This window comes from Ascaphus truei, chromosome 5, assembly GCF_040206685.1.
Source record: "Ascaphus truei isolate aAscTru1 chromosome 5, aAscTru1.hap1, whole genome shotgun sequence".
Taxonomy (NCBI): Eukaryota; Metazoa; Chordata; class Amphibia; order Anura; family Ascaphidae; genus Ascaphus; species Ascaphus truei.
In genome coordinates, this window is record NC_134487.1 from 39339887 (window position 1) to 39357684 (window position 17798).

The 17798-nt window shown below is 40.3% G+C and overlaps 1 protein-coding gene across 3 annotated transcripts in view; it reads right to left on the reverse strand.

Moving 5' to 3' along the window:
* Positions 1-226: 226 nt before the first annotated feature.
* NAMPT (nicotinamide phosphoribosyltransferase) overlaps positions 227-17798 on the reverse strand; it is a 44784-nt gene continuing 27212 nt past the window's right edge. For all 3 annotated transcript variants that reach the window (XM_075599697.1, XM_075599698.1, XM_075599699.1), the window contains exons 7-11: positions 13239-13464; positions 12914-13033; positions 4907-5047; positions 4079-4213; positions 227-3908 (exon numbers count right to left, since the gene is read on the reverse strand). In XM_075599697.1, the coding sequence (XP_075455812.1) occupies positions 3795-3908; positions 4079-4213; positions 4907-5047; positions 12914-13033; positions 13239-13464 (736 nt within the window). In that variant the 3' untranslated portion in view covers positions 227-3794. The remainder of the gene's footprint in view (positions 3909-4078; positions 4214-4906; positions 5048-12913; positions 13034-13238; positions 13465-17798) is intronic.

Sequence of the window (17798 nt, forward strand, 5' to 3'; positions counted from 1 at the left end):
TCTGCCTCTTCATCTTGAACGTACCTGATCCCAATTTTGCAAATTCTCACATGATATAAAGAGGAGCATATTGTAAGTACCTATAGATAAGAAAATTGAATACTTTGTTGAGATCAGAACATTACAAAATCTTTAGTCCGCACCAATTGTTTTTTCGGTATCTTTACAACCATAAACAAATGTAAAACAGTCTATTTAAAAAAAAATAACTCAACGGGGTAAAGACTATAATTTGAAGGTACGGTTTTATTGTTTCCATATTTAATACAGGTTTATTGTAAAGATTACATTAAAAGTAAATTTGACAAAAAAAGGACAGGTATTGAAACATCACATTCCACATATTGAGTCAGGAATGTAAACCTGGAAACTTATTCTGAAGAGAAGTAACTGAGCACAACCGATCTTTTCCATTCTTCATCAGATCTTCAAAGACAAATCTTTACAATAAGTATTTGCATCAAACGTTTTAACAGTGCATAACAGGAAAAAAAAAATAATATATAAAAGCCATCTACATACAGATCACAAATAATTTATTTTACGTTTTGACACACATACAAGTCTTCCACTACAAATTTTAGTAGAAATACTTTGATATAAATTATGAAAAGTGTATTTAATCAAAATAGAGGAATCCAATGATTTCTGCAAACAAACATGAAGGCCTGCTTCTATATGGAAGAGATTAAACACTGTGCGGTTTTAAACAGTGTGGTGAAATTTCAATATCAGGTCACTGATAATCACCCGAGTGATAGAAAGCAGTGAAATGCGTCACCGTTTACATTTTGAAAGGCAAAAACGTTAATTGTATGGACACTGCAATACAACAGATCGTGGTAAGAAATGTTGAACTTGCTAGCACCAAGAGATGAATGCACGATTTGTTCTAAAGGAAACCGCAATATAGGAATGCCGTTTAAAATACAATATGTACAGAGAAACATCCTTCAGTGGGTGCCCACAGTGCTATCTAAACAAGTCATCAATGTAAGTTATGTTACACAAAAGGGAAAACAGTGCATTTCTATCACAATTTCATGGTGTTTCACATATAAAAATATCAGAAAGGGAATTTTTTTTTATAGTTCACAATCTTTCTTTTTACAGAATGGCAGTTCAAGCCATAACAAAATACCCAAATGTACACGTTAAGGAATTAAATATATATTTTCTTGTGTTATGTGGATTGATTTATAGGTAGACAAATACTTTGTTCTAGAATGATAAAATGAGTTTGAATTCCAAGCTAAATCCTACTACACTCAGCGGAGAAAAACAAAAAGGTCACTGAGCTCGCCTGCAGTTAAAGGGGCTTAATTGAATAGAAGACTGAAAACAACTTTCAGCATATTAAAAGATTACCTGCTGAAGTACTAAATCGCTCAGCACATGTAGGGAGAAAGGAGTTTTTTCAGGCAGTTATCAACCGTTAGCCATGCCACAAGGAAAATGTATGTAGCGCTGAACAATATTGGTGAATTGAAGCTCTTTCCCCGTGCTGCAAACTGAAGGCCAACAAATGACTGAATTGTGCTAAACCTTAGAGCAGGGGGACTCAACTCCCGTCCTCAAGACCCCCCAACAGGTCAGGTCTTCAGGATACCTCAGCTTCAGCACAGGTGGCTCAATCAAGTCACTGATTGAGCCAACTGTGCTGAAGCAGGGAGATCTTTAAAAACTGACCTGTTGGGAGGGGGTGAGGACTGGACTGTGGAGCCCCCCTGTCTCAGAGCACTTTATGGCACCAGTTAAGTGAATGGTAAGAAGGTGCACTAAATCTTATGATTATTTTGTAACTGGGCTTTTCATTATCCTTTATAAAAAATAAATCTTATGACCAGATGCCCGTGAAAGGCCTAAAAAGGCAAGCTGGGTGTAAAATCAAGTGGCACATAACGAAAATAGAATATATTATTTCAATAGAAAATTAATATCAAAGCTGGTTTAAAAACAAAAATGATCACATCCTAAACACACAATAGGATAAAGCACAGGAAGCCATAACGTATAGCCATATAAACCAAGTTTGTTTTATTTCATCTTTCTCTAGGTTCTCGGAAGAATATCCTTCAGACATATCTAGTGCACAGTGAGATGCTTTGCTTTGCCCTTGATGTGGATACAGCATACCGGCAAGTTCTTTGCTGGGACAGTAATATGAACCCAAAATATCAAACACTTATATGTGCCACAGAATAGACTTCTAATAGTCTACCACAAACTAGTAGTACAAAGTGATCGTGCATAGTTATTTTGAGGCTTTTCGCCAATGCTGCGATTCATATCAAGGGGTCAAAGCATCTTCACTGAGCATTTACAGTGCTATCCACCCAACATGTGTCTACTGTGAGTCAGTTAATATGCTCACATCTTCCCTGTATTCCCAAGGATTTATAGCACCCTCAAGAGATAGCTATTAAGATAGACAGATACCCCATCTATAGGTCTAAATTCCAATTGGAAGAGGCATAATGAAAAATACAAAAAAAGTAAAAAAATAAAGTATACTATCCAATCCAGTTACTGACTTTTAAAAAGTCACTTATATATGAAAAAAAAAAACCCAAAGTTTAAAATACACAGATGCTTCACATCATTGTAAAATAGAAATCATAGCAACCAGTGGGAAACGTACGGCTTTCTATTAAAAATCAGTCGCACAACATTTTGAAGTGTACAGTGCAGCAAAGGTAAAACAAAAAAGTATGGGGTAGCAAGACTGCTATCCACACAATATCCTGCTGTTTACATACAACTAAACCACAGGTAACAGGGTGAATATACATGACGAATGTATTGCCAATAATAAGCCTCAGTACTTCTGGAACTGGAATCCATTCGGCTGTCTGAATCCTGTTATAATACATCGCTCTGAAGCTACCTATAGTACACTAGATTATGCCCAGCGGGAGCATTTATGAAAATTTGCTCTCAACGGTTAAAAATATAATGCAGTATACAGATGTAGCGGACATTACCCCTGTTAACGCACCAAATAAAGTGGTGAACAATATGTTCTCCTTACCTATTGATTCTCATAGCACTACCGTTAAACGTGCCAGCGTTAACAGGTGTAATAACATCTGCTATATCTGTGTGTAAAATACAGAGTGCTCTATATTACACCAGAAGCAATGCTTAGTAGCTCTTGGTTACAAAAAAGTCCAGTTTAAAATGAAAAAGGACATTTCCACACCAATTTTGCAGTCATAAGATGGTAAGCGTTGCAACTACTCTGCTTTTTAGATGATATCCAAAACATATCAAATAAAGTAATGTGTTAGTATGCCACATAGTATGAATGTACTTTATTTACTTTAAATTCACACTGCGGCATGACTATTTGATGACCAATGGACAAGAATGATATGTTTTTTTTTTCAAGTAGTTTCTTGCAAATATCTTTGTATGAAAAAAATATAAAAGTGTGCAAGCAAAGACAAGGAGCCACTTATTAAAACATTAAATATATTTTACATATTTGTGTAAAAAAAAAAAAAAAAAAAAAATTGAAACATGTCTAAGGAAGGCTTACTGGCTTACTCAAGGGAAATGCGAGCACACTTGTCTTTTGTGAATTCTTCAATACCAAACTGAATATGTGCATGTCTTCAAGAACCCAGAATACCAACATCACATGTTGTAATTTGGATAGAAGCATTGACAAACTGTCAGTATGTCCAGAAATTAACACAAAAAGGCAAACAAGAAATGCACATGCAGCTTTGCACAATGAAACAATCTGTGATTTACATATACATGATCAAGATGCGCACACAATAAAATTTTTATTGAATCTCTTCATCCAGCTCTCTGTTCTTTAGGCCAGCGTTGCTTCTCACATCGTCAAATGAGTAACATGCATACATCTTTCCATTCTTAAAGACTGTGCGGAGGATATCCTGCAAAAAACAAGACACTGCGGTATTAGAACAGAATGTACGGAAAAACAGAAGTGGGCTAAACAGTTTAATTTGGGAGATTACCTAGTACATAAATACAAATTTACATATTTTAATATTTTTCCTTAACAAAGACCCATCAGACCTACGTTTAACATACAAATACTTACTGGTCCATATTCCTCCAGATCCCCCTTCCCTTCTTCAAGAGTCACATAATCGCTTTCAGGTGTCCTGTGCAAAGACAAGCGTCCTTTCTTTGACCTTTTATTTGGATCAGCCACTGGATCCTTAAAGACATTTACCTAAGGTAATAGACAAAAAAAAAATAAAAATGTTCAAAGCTGCATCCTTTTGCGCAGACATTGATTCATTCTGAATATTTCATAGATATTCAATTTATATTTAAAAAAAAAAAAAAAGACAATTTATATTTAAAAAAAAAAAAAAAGACAAAACTTACTACAGTGAATGTCCGTTATTTAAATTGGGCCCTCATCTGAATAATTAAAATTTCCATTCAAATTCCTGAATATCTAGTCAAACAGGCTGCTCACTACTTGAATTGACTCATTCATGAGCTGGACTAGAATATTAATTTACAGTAAAAAGCCAGAATAAACCTAGTGCAGCAGACAACTAACACAGACAACAGCTCATGCCCATAACATGGATTCTATCATCACAGTAGCAAATAAACAGAATTTCACGGCAGATAAGAACCACTTGGCCCACCGTGTCTGCGCCCCCCCCCCCATCTTTAGCATAGCTTTATGTCTATCCCAAGCATGTTTGAATTTCCTTAATGTAATTGGCCCCTATCTCGCCTGTTGGGAGGCTATTCCACAAATATACCACCCTTCCTGTGAAGTACATCCTCACCTTTCCCCTTAGCCTGCCACCCTTCCACTTCAGAGGGTGACCTCTTGTTAGAATACTCCTCTTTCAGTAAAGAACAGTTCATGACAACAGCAAAAGTAATATTTTTGTACGCATACCCCCAGGCCATTGGTCACCACGTAGCTGCATTTAAATGAACAGTTCAAGAGATCTCTGGTCAACTTTTGCAGCAAAGCTCCTCCAGATCCAAAAGCTATGTTTTCAATGCTCCACTTATGATTCTTCATTCCTTCTACAATCTGATTAGAAAACAATAAAATGTAAATTAATTTCCAAAACCAACAACATTTAATCTAGTATAGCAGTATGATTTTTTTTTTATATATAACCCCTTGGATTCTAGAGGAGTCTGCATAATGGTTATTAGTACAAGACGCCTGCATTCGTTTCTATTACAAGAAATTGAGACATTTTCAAAAGTATACGTTTCAGATAGGCCTTTATGAAGATGCAATACGTATGCTGGGTGATAAATAACTTCCAATATTGGGCATAAAAATTGAAGATAATAAAAAGGAACACAAATCGTAATTTCTTGGAATAAAAAGAACATGCTCTTCACAATCTAACAGCCAGCACAAAATAAACTGTTTGTATTAAAGGACATTCCTTTCCTGACAATTTGTTTGGTCTACAGTACACAGACAAGAGCAGCATTTGAGAAAGAAATATATTCTAGGTTTGTATATAATGCATTACCCACGTGTTGGAATAACACCACATCTAATTTAAAACTTAATAAAATGTTGCTGGATTACAAACTATAACCCCAAAATGGCAATTTGTAGAAAGGTTCCATTTGCCGATTCTTGGAGGAACCCTCTACCACCAGCAAAAATAAAACCATGCAGTGTATACATAGTACCGTATACATTAGTGCTATATATTAGTGCATCTTTCGCCTTAAAGCTGCAGTTCAGGCAATATCCTGCATGTGTGTTTTTTTTTTTTTTTTAATAAATCAGTTCTGTAGTAAGAAAAAAATACTTTTTGCATGTCCTGTTTTTAAAAATAAAAAAAACTTTGAAAGACCAATTTTCTTGTATTCTATTTTAACAACCATTTACTAAGGCACTGCCCCTTCATGTCCTGTCACAAGCCCTGGCACACCCCTTTGTGAGCCCTGCCCTCCCTCTTGCACATGTCAGTGCAGGAGTGCTCATGAATATTCATGAGCTTCCACTGAGTGACAGAAACAGAGGAAATACATTCCCCATATTTAAAGATATCGCCAAACTTTATCTATCAATATACTGAGAACGAATTGACTGGCAGCTATGCAGTTCTTTAGGTAAGTAGAGATTGCCCACATGAAACTATTGAAGTAAAAAAAAAAAAACTATAATTTTTTTTTTTTTTTAAAAAGCCTGAACTGCAGCTTTAAGCAATGAAACAAGTGTTGGTGTTTTCTAGTATGAACAGCCAATGTCTTCTACTGCCCAACCTAAACACCAGCAATAGAAAACAGCTTGCATGGATACTACTTGTTACCATTTGTACTGAAGGCCAGCATGAAGCTGCACCATTTAGTATTAGTCTGGAGCACCTGGGTAATATTTATGGAGCTTTATGTAGGATTTATATAGTAATAAAATAAAACAAGATAGAATGGCAAAAAAAATCAAAAAAAATAATATCTATATTTTTGTAGAACCGTCAACATATTTTCTTGCTTGTTAAAATATGTTTTTCTCTGAAAGAAGCTTTGGTCCATCAAAAGTTTACACTTAAATTTTTTTTTTAAAGGCCTCAGAAAACAACTACGTAACTTATGAAGTTGAGGCTTGGTGTTTAACTGACTGGCCTATTAGGATAATAAACACAAGACTTGACTTATGGGCAGTCAATATTATCCTACTAACCCCTTTGCTGCTTTAGGCTGAGGCCCCGCTGCGGTCGGCGGCGCACGCAGGCCACCAGCCCCTTACCTCAAGTGTTCTGGTCCCCGCTGCCTCCTTCTGACAGGGCTGACTGGTGCTGTGACGCGTCAGCCTGCCGGAGCTGCAAGCTCCTGGTGATTTGCAGCTCTGACGCGTCACGTGATGCAGCAGTCAGCAAATGAGGAGGGGAGGAGTCGAGCTACGGGAGTGAGGGAGGCGGCTCAGGAAGAGGCTGTCCTACAGTGGTCAAGTTATTTGAAGCCATCTGAGGCTCCCTGTGAACAACATCAAGAAGCCCAGGGAAGCATGTCTGGGGAGAGCGTTAACCCCTACCTTGCAGGGCTGGGCAGGGACAAGCCAGGCATAGGGATCAATGCACTAATCCTTTCAGTGCTGGGTTGAAACAGACTTAGCCATATAAAAAGGCACCATACGCTCCCCATATCCTGCACTCCCCTCTCCCCGTGTTTGCTGATGGGAGAGGGGGTGACGGGGCACAGATCCGCTCCCTGTCTCTCCCCGGCTATGGTTTGTGGGGAGCTGCAGAGTCCGTGGGGGGGAGGAGGAGGCTGTGACATCCGCGGGACCACAGCCCGGAGAGAGACATTACCCCCTGTCATGGCCGCACCCCCGACTGATCTTGGCCACGCCCCCACGCTGAAAAAAGTCAGCTGCAGACCGCAGTGCAGTGACTTGCATGCGCCGCCGGCAAGCAAGGCGGCCGTGCGTAGCGGGGCCTCGGCCTCAGGGACCAGCAACTAGCCTAATCTTCTGTCAGCAAAGGTGATAAAGTTCACTTTCTGAGCTTCTATAACTTACAGTACTTCACCCTCACAATCAGGTTACCACACAGCACACTGCAGAAATCGCACTCGCCAAGGCAGCGAATGACTTCCATATTGCCACATCGCAAGGAAACTACTCCATTTGGATTTTTCTTTACCTCGTGCCTCAGCTTTTGATACGGTTGACAACTCTTCGCATACACATTCGTCTTGGCATCTGTGGCCCAACCCTCTCCTGGTTTCTCCTACCTCTCACCGTTCCTTCAGTGTCTGTAACCAATATTCTGTTACCTGGCCTCTTTGCCTCACAACACCTTTTTCTTTTTTAGAGCCCATTCAAAATGCTGCTGCACAGATCTCCTGCCTCTGGCCTCCTAAACTCTGTGCTGGCCTATTAAATTCCATATATAAAGTAGCTACAAAAAATTATTTTTCTTTTAAGGCTCAGCACTTCCATACTGTATATTGCTCGTTACACCTCTTACTTATCTCTTATGCTCAACCCAAGGCTGTCTCATCTTTGCACCTTTTTACTCTACAGCCCGCTCGTGTCGTAAACTTTTTTCACCAATCTCTCCCTACCTATGAAACGCTCTTCCACCAAATATTTTCATCAAGCACTTTAATTTCCCACATTAAAAACACAGCTGAAAATCCACCTCTTAAAAGAAGCAACTCACTGCATCTTCTACACCAGCGGTGCGCAAACTGGGTGGCGCAAAACTGAGTGCGGGGGCAACGTGACGCCACGACGCCGGAGCCAACGTGGGGGTGCGTAGGTGAGGGGCCTGCCAGCAGGGGGGCGCAGGGAAAAAAGTTTGCGCCCCCCCTGTTCTACACCTCTGCTACAAACTACAGGTGTACTTGATCTCCCCTGACTGCACTTCTACCAATGCACTTTTACTCCTAATATGTCTGTAAAACACTCAACATACCACTTACATTGTAACCTTTTATGGGCAGTCTTTTAGCCTTATGTTGTAATTTACCTGTTGCAATTTTTGTTTTTCATGTATTTACCTCCTATTATAATGTTGTAAATGTATTGTAGGGATGAGTGGCTCAGTGACTAAAGACACCGACTGTAAACAAGGACAGAGTTTGTATCTGGGGAAACCGGATTCCATTCCTGTTGTCAGCAACTTGTGACCTTAGGCAAGTCACTATCTCCTTGTGCCCCAGGCACCAAAAATCATAGATTGTTAACTCATCTGGGCAGGGACGGTGTCCGTAAAAATGCCTACGTGCTGCATACCGCGCACTACACTGTAATCGAGAAGTCCCAGTGGGAGAAAAACGCTATATGAAATAAAGTTATAGTTGGTGTTATAGTAATAAAAGTATATGTACTGTGGAACATACGCCACTTCAAAGCTAAGAAATTAATTGAGGTCAAGGATTCTACATTTAAAAGCAGTAATCATAACATCTTGCCCCCTTGAGAAGGTCTGCTCTTTATTTAAAAAAAAAAAAAAAAAAAAATGTTTTACCAGGAAGTAATACATTGAGAGTTACTTCTCGTTTTCAAGTATGTCCTGGGCACAGAGTTATAAAAAATAATGACATTAAAGTTACATTAAATGAACAGGGTTATACAGTGAATTCACAGACATCAAACTTTTTTTTAAAGCAGCAAGACCTATTTTTTTTATTCCCCCCCCCCCCCACACTTATTTTTCTTCACAATGACCGAGGTCTGCCAGTGCCGAACCGCCCTATTAGAAGCAGCAGGGCACCCCAATTTCTGAGATACTTACCGGTGAAGTTTCCAGGTTTAAAGCTGTCAAAATGGCTGCCAAAAATAAGAAGCTGCAACATCAGTTGCGGCTTCCTGTTGGGCAGTCATTTAACACCCCTTAAATACCAGAGTAATAACGGTATCTTAATTTCGTTAAAAATCAATTTTCCTCATCTCTGTCTTCTGATGTTATATGGACTGCACTAGGGCCTAGGAAGAGCTTCATTCTATCCTGCCGGACACGTCATATTTAAAACGCTTATAGCAGACTGCTGCTTTAATATACAATGTTTATAGTTAGGCTAGCTCTTGGTTATCTACTTTTTGCATCTACAAAGGGTAGTAAAGATCAGGGGTCTAGAGTTTTCTATATGTGAATGTCATTCAGAAAGCTAGCTTGGTCTTCTAGGTTTTAACTGTACATGTGGCTTTAGGCTAGGTCCCCAGTGGCCACGACGGTGTGCGCGGCGCACACAAGATACGGCCCTCTATGGGGCCGGCCCCAGTAGCTCCCTGCGCGCCCCGGCACAATGTGCGACCTCATTTTGCAAAGACTGAGTGCTGGCCACGTCACTGCGACGGTTCAGCCAATGAGGGCGACCAGCCGCGTGACATCATGGCCGCACCCCCGCCACGCGCTGCCCGGAGTCCACCAGGTCGTGCTGCTGTCGGGAACGAGCGGCGCCAGGCATCGCGTCCCGCGCACTGGGACCTTAGCAACATTTTGAAGCAGATACACTTCTAGGAGCCAGTTATTTGAAAAAAGGTCAGAGATGAACGTTCTTTTGACACGGTTGATCATGCTATCCTGCTTAACAAACTCCAGAGCTCTGGAATAGGGAAGTATGCTTTAAACTGGTTTCAGTCCTACCTATCAGGAAGATCCCAACATGTGTCCATCTCAGGCTCTAACTCCAACCCCCTGGATATCACCTGTGGTGTCCCGCAAGGCTCTGTTCTGGGGCCCCTACTCTTCTCAGTGTTCATCAATGATCTTCCCACAGCTTGTAAGGAAGCCTCAATACACATGTATGCAGACGACAAAATCCTATATGCACACAGCCATAGCCTCTCTGACCTTCAACACATACTTCAGTCTGACTTTTTGAGACTCGAAAACTGGATTTCCCAAAACAAACTGGTTTTAAACACTGACAAGACTGTAACAATGGTATTTGGGACCAAGACTAAATTTTTAAAGCTTCCAGTGACTGAGCTCCTGATCAGAACCAAAGCTAACACCACCCTAACCCCTGTCACTAGTTTTAAATACCTGGGCTTATGGTTTGACTCCCACTTAACATTCGGGATGCACATTGATACAGAAAGCGTCAGAAAGCGTATCGCACAGCAGATGCTAATGCCAATTATTGACAGTGGAGACATAGTATATGGCTCGGCACCTCAAACCCACCTTAGCAAACTTGACACCCTCTACAATTCAATTTGTCATTTTGTTCTCCAATGCAACTACAACACACATCACTGCGATATGCTCAAAGAACTAGATTGGTCATCACTAGAGTCTAGGTGCAAAGTTCACCTTTCCTGTCTTGCCTTTAAATTCTTCATGGGCAAGCTACCCAGCTATCTGAACAAGCTCCTCACCCCTACCACATGCAGCACCTATCACCTGAGATCAGACTCCAAAAGACTGTTCATGGTCCCAAGGCTCAACAAAGTATCCGGATGTTCCTCCTTCTCCTACCGTGCACCCCAAAACTGGAACAACCTACCAGAGACTCTCACATCCAGCACCAGTTTAAGTTCTTTCAAATCTAAGACTGTCTCACATTTTAATCTGGTCTGTAACTGTTTCATACGCCCAAAATCTATATTTTCTTTAACTGTGCACGCAATGTCTTGTATATAATGTACTAGCTGAAAGACCCGGCGTTGCCCGGGATGTAATTTTTTGGGGGAGGGGGGGGGGCGTACGACAGGGTTAGGCTTCCCCCCCCCCCCTTGACAGCTAGGTGGGTGACTGAGTTGACTGAGTGTGTGGGTGGGTCGGTGACTGGGTGGGTGACTTTGGGTCGGTTTGACTTTGGGTCGGTGGGTGGGTGACTTTTGGTCGGTGGGTGGGTGACTTTGGGTCGGTGGGTGGGTGACTTTGGGTCGGTGGGTGGGTGACTTTGGGTCGGTGGGTGGGTGACTTTGGGTCGGTGGGTGGGTGGCTTTGGGTCGGTGGGTGGGTGGGAGAGTGGGAGACTGACTGGGTGGGAGACTGACTGGGTGGGAGAGTGGGAGACTGACTGGGTGGGAGAGTGGGAGACTGACTGGGTGGGAGAGTGGGAGACTGACTGGGTGGGAGAGTGGGTGACTGACTGGGTGGGAGAGTGGGTGACTGACTGGGTGGGTGGGTGACTGACTGGGTGGGTGAGTGGGTGGGTGTGTGGGTGGGTGTGTGGGGGTGGGTGGGTGACTAAGTGAGTTTTTGGGTGACTAAGTGGGTGGGTGACTGAGTGGGTGGGTGACTTGGTGAAAGTGACTGGGTGGGTGTGTGGGTGACTGGGTGGGTGACTGGGTGACAGTGCGTGGGTGGGAGACGGTGGGTGACTTACCTTGACCCCGGGTGTGTGTGTGAGGGGGGGTGTGTGTGTGTGTGTGTGTGTGTTTTTGCCCGTCACTCTGCCTCAGGCCAATGAGAGGTGCATACAGTGCTTTCAGAAATATATAGTAGATACCCTGTTCATTTATGTAACTGTATTTGTAACCAAGTATTATTTGTTTTACTCTGTGCCCAGGACATACTTGAAAACGAGAGGTAACTCTCAATGTATTACTTCCTGGTAAAATATTTTATAAATAAATAAACAAGTTCACAGCTGAACACTTCAGAAAGCTCTTGTACAGCTGTAACACCATCAGAACCAACATTGCTGCAACTGGATCTGCTGGTGTTTAAAAATAAGCAGTTTTAAATCCAGACAGTTTGTAATCTAATTGATAAGATTGAAGGGGAGGATTACATTTTTAACCACCACCTTTATTTACATAATTATTTTGTGAAGAACACTCCTTTACTTTACATTTGTATTTTTTCTATACAGTATGTTTATACTGTATACACTGTGTATGTAGCAGTCCGTATCGAATGGACAGAATGCAAAAAATTAAAAATAAATAAAATAATAAATGAATACAAAGCAAAAACTTCTAGTAATAAACCAGCATGTTTTTCATAACGCAGGATAGCCCCACCTGTTTTTACTTCAATAATATGTAACCCAACATGGGCGAAATGTACTGTAAGAACATTGTAACCTTTACAATGCAACATGTTTGCACACAAAGTTCAAAAACACAATGCATTTGGGCTAAATTGAAGTTAGATTATTATGCAGTACTTATAAAAACCCACCAGTTAGTCACAACTGAATGACATTTTTCATTGGTTTAAAGGTAGGCAATTCATACCCTTAAAAAAAAAAATTAATAATAATATAGACTACACACTTTTTTCCATAGTAACCAAATAGTTTGGTGACAGTTTTCAGTAGGGGGCTGCATCTATAAACATGCGGTATACAAACCGCACTTAAAACATTCCATTTGTGGACATGCCAGCGAGCACAACACATGTATTGGCTTTCTGTCCATTTTGCAACTAATTTTTAGGAGGTTATAAGAGATTTTTATTCCACCTCCACCCCCCCAAAAAAAGTTGTTCAATATACATAGACATTAAACACACTTTACCTCTTGTAGAGTATTGATATCCACCCCATCGCCCTGGATGACACGAAGGTAAGGTGGCAAAAGCTTATAGCCTCTTGAATTTTCTTCTATGGGAAACTTCTTCCCTAAAATGTCCAAAACCTGGAACACAAAAATGACAGCTTTATACAACACCACACGCCAATTGTTAACAAAACAAATATGTTGTACATACTGCTCTATACTAGGTAAAGCGAGGGCACTTGAGATTTATGCCAGAGATTATCCCCAAATCCTTAAAGAAATGCTGCAGAAATAAAACTCCATCGAGCCGTACATCGGGATAATACTATATAGAACTTCCTACCTTTAATACGGTGTCAAGAGGATCTCCAGAATCCGGTCGGATTATTAGCGGTGCCTCTGCACTTCTTGATTCAATTAAACTCCTTAAATCTTCCCCCCATATTTTCTCACATGCATTGTAAATGTCATAGCTATCGCTGACCACAGACACTGGCACATTGGAAAACTGCTTTACAATATGCTCAAAAGCATCCTTCTCGCGGTCTTTTCCCCAGGCGGTTATTGTACTGAAAAATATGAACAGGGAGGTAGCTGTGAAAAACATTTTACTTACACAACACACTTCAGTTGATGGCCTCTTGCTTAAAGCAGATTTAGAAAATGAACATTGTACAATCTAAAAGTATGAATGAGACACATGCGCAAATATACACGCTACCAACCCGATGCAGACGCCTCATAATTGAGGATAGATCCCCAACCACACTGACCGCTATTTACTAAGCTGTGCTATTCCAGAAGACACCCTATGGCCCATACAATAAATGGTTCATAAAGGGTCTTCCAGCTCTGACAAAGCAGGACACGTGGATAGATAAAAATAGCCACCAGGCCTTACCTTCAAAGCCACCTTAGCCAAAACCTAAATATCAATCACGCTTATAGTTTTTGAATTTTAAACTGGGTTATAGCGGTTATACTCTGCGGGTTTCACTTCATCTCAAACGCTCTTACAAAAAACAACCGAGTTAGCAGCAAAGGGCTGCCAAAGGTCGTCAGCCACCTTCCGATGTTAAATTGTAGATGAAGTTAAAGACATGGCCATATAGTTCAATCTGTGTTCAATTTAGAAGACAGCTACTTATCCTATATTTGTATTTATAGTATTTTGATCCAGAGAAAAGCAAATAAAAAATTCCAGTGAAACATTACCCAAGGTCGTCTAATAAGTAGAGGGGGGGGGGGGGGGGGCGGAGGGGGTGGAATGAATTCCTTTCCGACTCCAATAATTGCAATCAGATTTCTCCCTGGACCAACATCCTTCCCATGTTTACTTATTTGGTATATCCCTGTATATCTTTCTAAAAAGATATCTATTGTATCTGCCATTACAGTCTATGTGTAATGAATTCCACATTTTAACTGCCCTTACTGTTAAGAACCGTTTCCTTCGTTGCTGGTAAAGTCTCATTTCCTTCAAGTCATTCGTACTGCCCTTGGGATAATTGGTTCTTTTGAAAGCTCATTGTATTAGCCCTGAATATATTTGTATCTAGTTATATCCCCTCTTGGATGACACTTTTCTAATGTAAACAAATCTAAATTTAACTAGCCTCTCCTCATAAGTCAGATTTTCCATCCCCTTTATTAATTTCGTGGCTCTTCTCTGCACTTTTTCTAGTTCCACAAGGTATTTTTATGGAGTGGTGCCCAAAACAGTATTCCATATTCAAAGTGTGATCTTACTAATCCATTATACAGTGTCATTATTATGCTTGCTTTCCTTCCATCCATGTCCCGTTTAATGCAACATAAGATCGTATTTGGCTTTGCAGCTACTGCATGACCTTGTGCACTATTGCCAAGTCCGCCATCTCCAAGTACTCCTAAATCCTTCTCCATCAAGGATTGGCCTAATTTCCCTATTTAATTTGGAAGTAGCCTGTGTATTCATGCTTCACAAATGCATAAAACGTACATTTATCTGTATTAAACCACATGCGTCATTTACCCGCCCAAGTTTCCAGTCCATCCAAGTCCTTCTGGAGAGAAATTACACCCCGCTCTGAATATACTACCTAAAACAGTTTAGTGTTATCAGCAAAGATGGACACTTTGCGCTCTATGCCAACCTTAAGGTAATTAATAATGAAGTTAAAAAGCACTGGTCCGATAACCGATCCTTGATGTACTTCACTAACAACTGTAGCCCAACCTGAAAAGATTCCATTTATGACAACTGTTGTCTGCCCTTCAACCACTTTTTAAACCAGGTGCAAACATTTCTAACAAGACCAATTACCTTTATTTTGTACACTAACCTTGTGTGGCACCATATCAAAAGCCTTTGCAAAAATCTAAGTAGACCACATCAACTGCATTACCCTGGTCTAAATTCCTATTTGCCTCCTCAAAGAAACTGATAAGGTTGGTTTGGCATGACCTATCCTTCACAAATCAATGCTGACTATTAATAATAATAATTTTGCTATCCATTAAGTATTAAAGGAATATTATCCTGTACGAAACCTGCAAGTTGCTTCCCCATTATTGATGTCAAGGCTTACAGGTCTAATGTCCCAGTAGTGATCTAGCTCCCTTTTAAAAATATAGGCACCACGTCTGCTTTATGCCAATCTTGTGGTACTGAGCCTGTGGAAATTGAGTCCATGAATATAAATGTTATTGTTTGGCTACTACTTAACTACTTAAGAACCCTTGGATGTATGCCATCGGGCCAGGTGCTTTATTTATTTTATCAAGCCACCTATACACTTCTTCCTCAGTTAACCAATTGTTCATTAATATAGAGGTTGCGGATTCCTCCTGTTGCAATTGCGTCATCCCTGGTAAACAGAGGCAAATTAATTTAATACCTTTGATTTTACCTGAACTCCAATAATTTGCCTGCACATCTCACACTGAAATGGTTCTAGATTCTTTTCTAATCTTTGTTAAGGTACACAAATAATTTTTTAGGGTTGATCTTCCTTTCTATTGCAATCCTTTTTCCCATTCTCAATTTTTGGTAATGAGATTGCCCTTTTGCAATTTGTTGCATTCCTCATCAATTCTGATATGATGCCTCTGAGTTTCAGAATCTAAAAGCTAGTCGCTTCCTTTCCATTTCGTCCCCTGCTTATTTATTTAAACACATTGGATTGGACTTGTTTCTTTTATATATGACCCAAGAGTATACAATACGTATACTTAACGTTTTAAAGACTGCCCATTTATCTTCCACATTTTGCCTGCAAATGTCACCCCAATTTATCCATGTAGATTATTCCTTAGTTTATTAAAATCTGCCTAAAATGTAAAGTCTTTATTGAACCCGTATAATAATGGGTTGATCATGGTTTCCCAAATGTTCCTAGACATTCATATTTGTTATTACTTCTACATTACCAAATCCATCAATTCCCCTCTTGGTTGTTTCCTCAATAACTTGGGTCATGTTATAGTCTTTTAGACCCCCTGTGACAGGTCTCCCAAGGCAAAGTGAATTCACCCTATGTGTAGGTCTGGAGTCCAGCAGTGACCTGGTTTATCCCAATTTGAGAAAAGGCTGGGTTAATTAAACAGGTCCCAGCTTCCTCGTTAGAACCCAGAGCACCCACTTTCAGAGTTCCTGTCTGAATCAGAGAAGCATATCCTGAAACTCTGGTGGGAGAGCAGCTTGCCAAAGGGCAAATATTACATTGGGACACGGATCCTGGCTCTGTGTTCTATCCTGGACTTGAACCGCCCTTTCTAGGAAAATTGGCACAGCCCTGCCAAGGACTTATTTTTTTGTTGATTTATCTATGATGAAGTTAAAGCTCTGTTATTTTGTGTTCCATGTTGTTATGGCTGAACAAGCCTGTTCAGATCACCCATGTGTCGTTACATTGTTCCTGCAACACCCCCAAAATTCTGTTTCCTTTAGTTGTAATGCTAATCTCATTGCTTCAGCGTGCCTGGATAATTAAAATCACCCAGTATGCAAACAAGACCAAGTTTTGACGCCTTCTCCATTTGCAAAGTATTTTGGCTTTCATACCATATCCCACAAAAAAATAAAGGTTGTACTTTTACCTCCACTGCTAATTTATATCTACAAAGTCTCTACTTTTTGTCACTATCATCTTAGAATAGGTTTCAAATCTGGTTTGACGTATAAACATACTCTACCACCTATTCTATTTGCTTGATCCCTACAAAAAAGAACCTGCTAAATTAACTGCCCAGTCATGAGTTTCATCCCACCATGTTTCAGTAATGCCTGATACATATGTTACAACGGCTTTGTTATTTGTCTTGGGTAGAGTATCTCAGATGTCTATTGAAGCATTTGTATCGTCACACATTACCCAGTTCTCACAGTACCACCTCCGCACAATCCCACAAATTACCAAATCTCAACTCCTTCAAACAACAAGCAGCTATACGAAACACACCATGCTTCTGATCTACCCCGTACCTTGTTTCTCCTTATCCTTCCTTCTAGATTGTAAGCTCCTTGGGACAACCCGTCTTACCTACTGTAACAATGTCTGTTAATGTTTATTTTATGTTTTTCATCCTCCAACCCTATTGTACTGCGTTATGGAAGGTGTTGGCGCCTTGTAAATATATTCTAACACTTGGGGAATAAGGCTGCACTGTAATATAAATGTAGCTCTTAGAAGGGATTTTAGTTCTAACGATAAGGGGCTGTTGATTGGTGGAAATATGACATACTCCTCATTGTTATGCTGTACAGCATGAACGGCCTAAACATTTATTTGGTCTCAGACCACATTTAACACCTCCAACATGTTGAATGCTTGTACTCTGCAGTGCCACAAGCAGCGTAGAGAAGGGAAATAAAAAATACAAACAGAATGTTTTACAAATCAAACCAACCAAAACACATTAC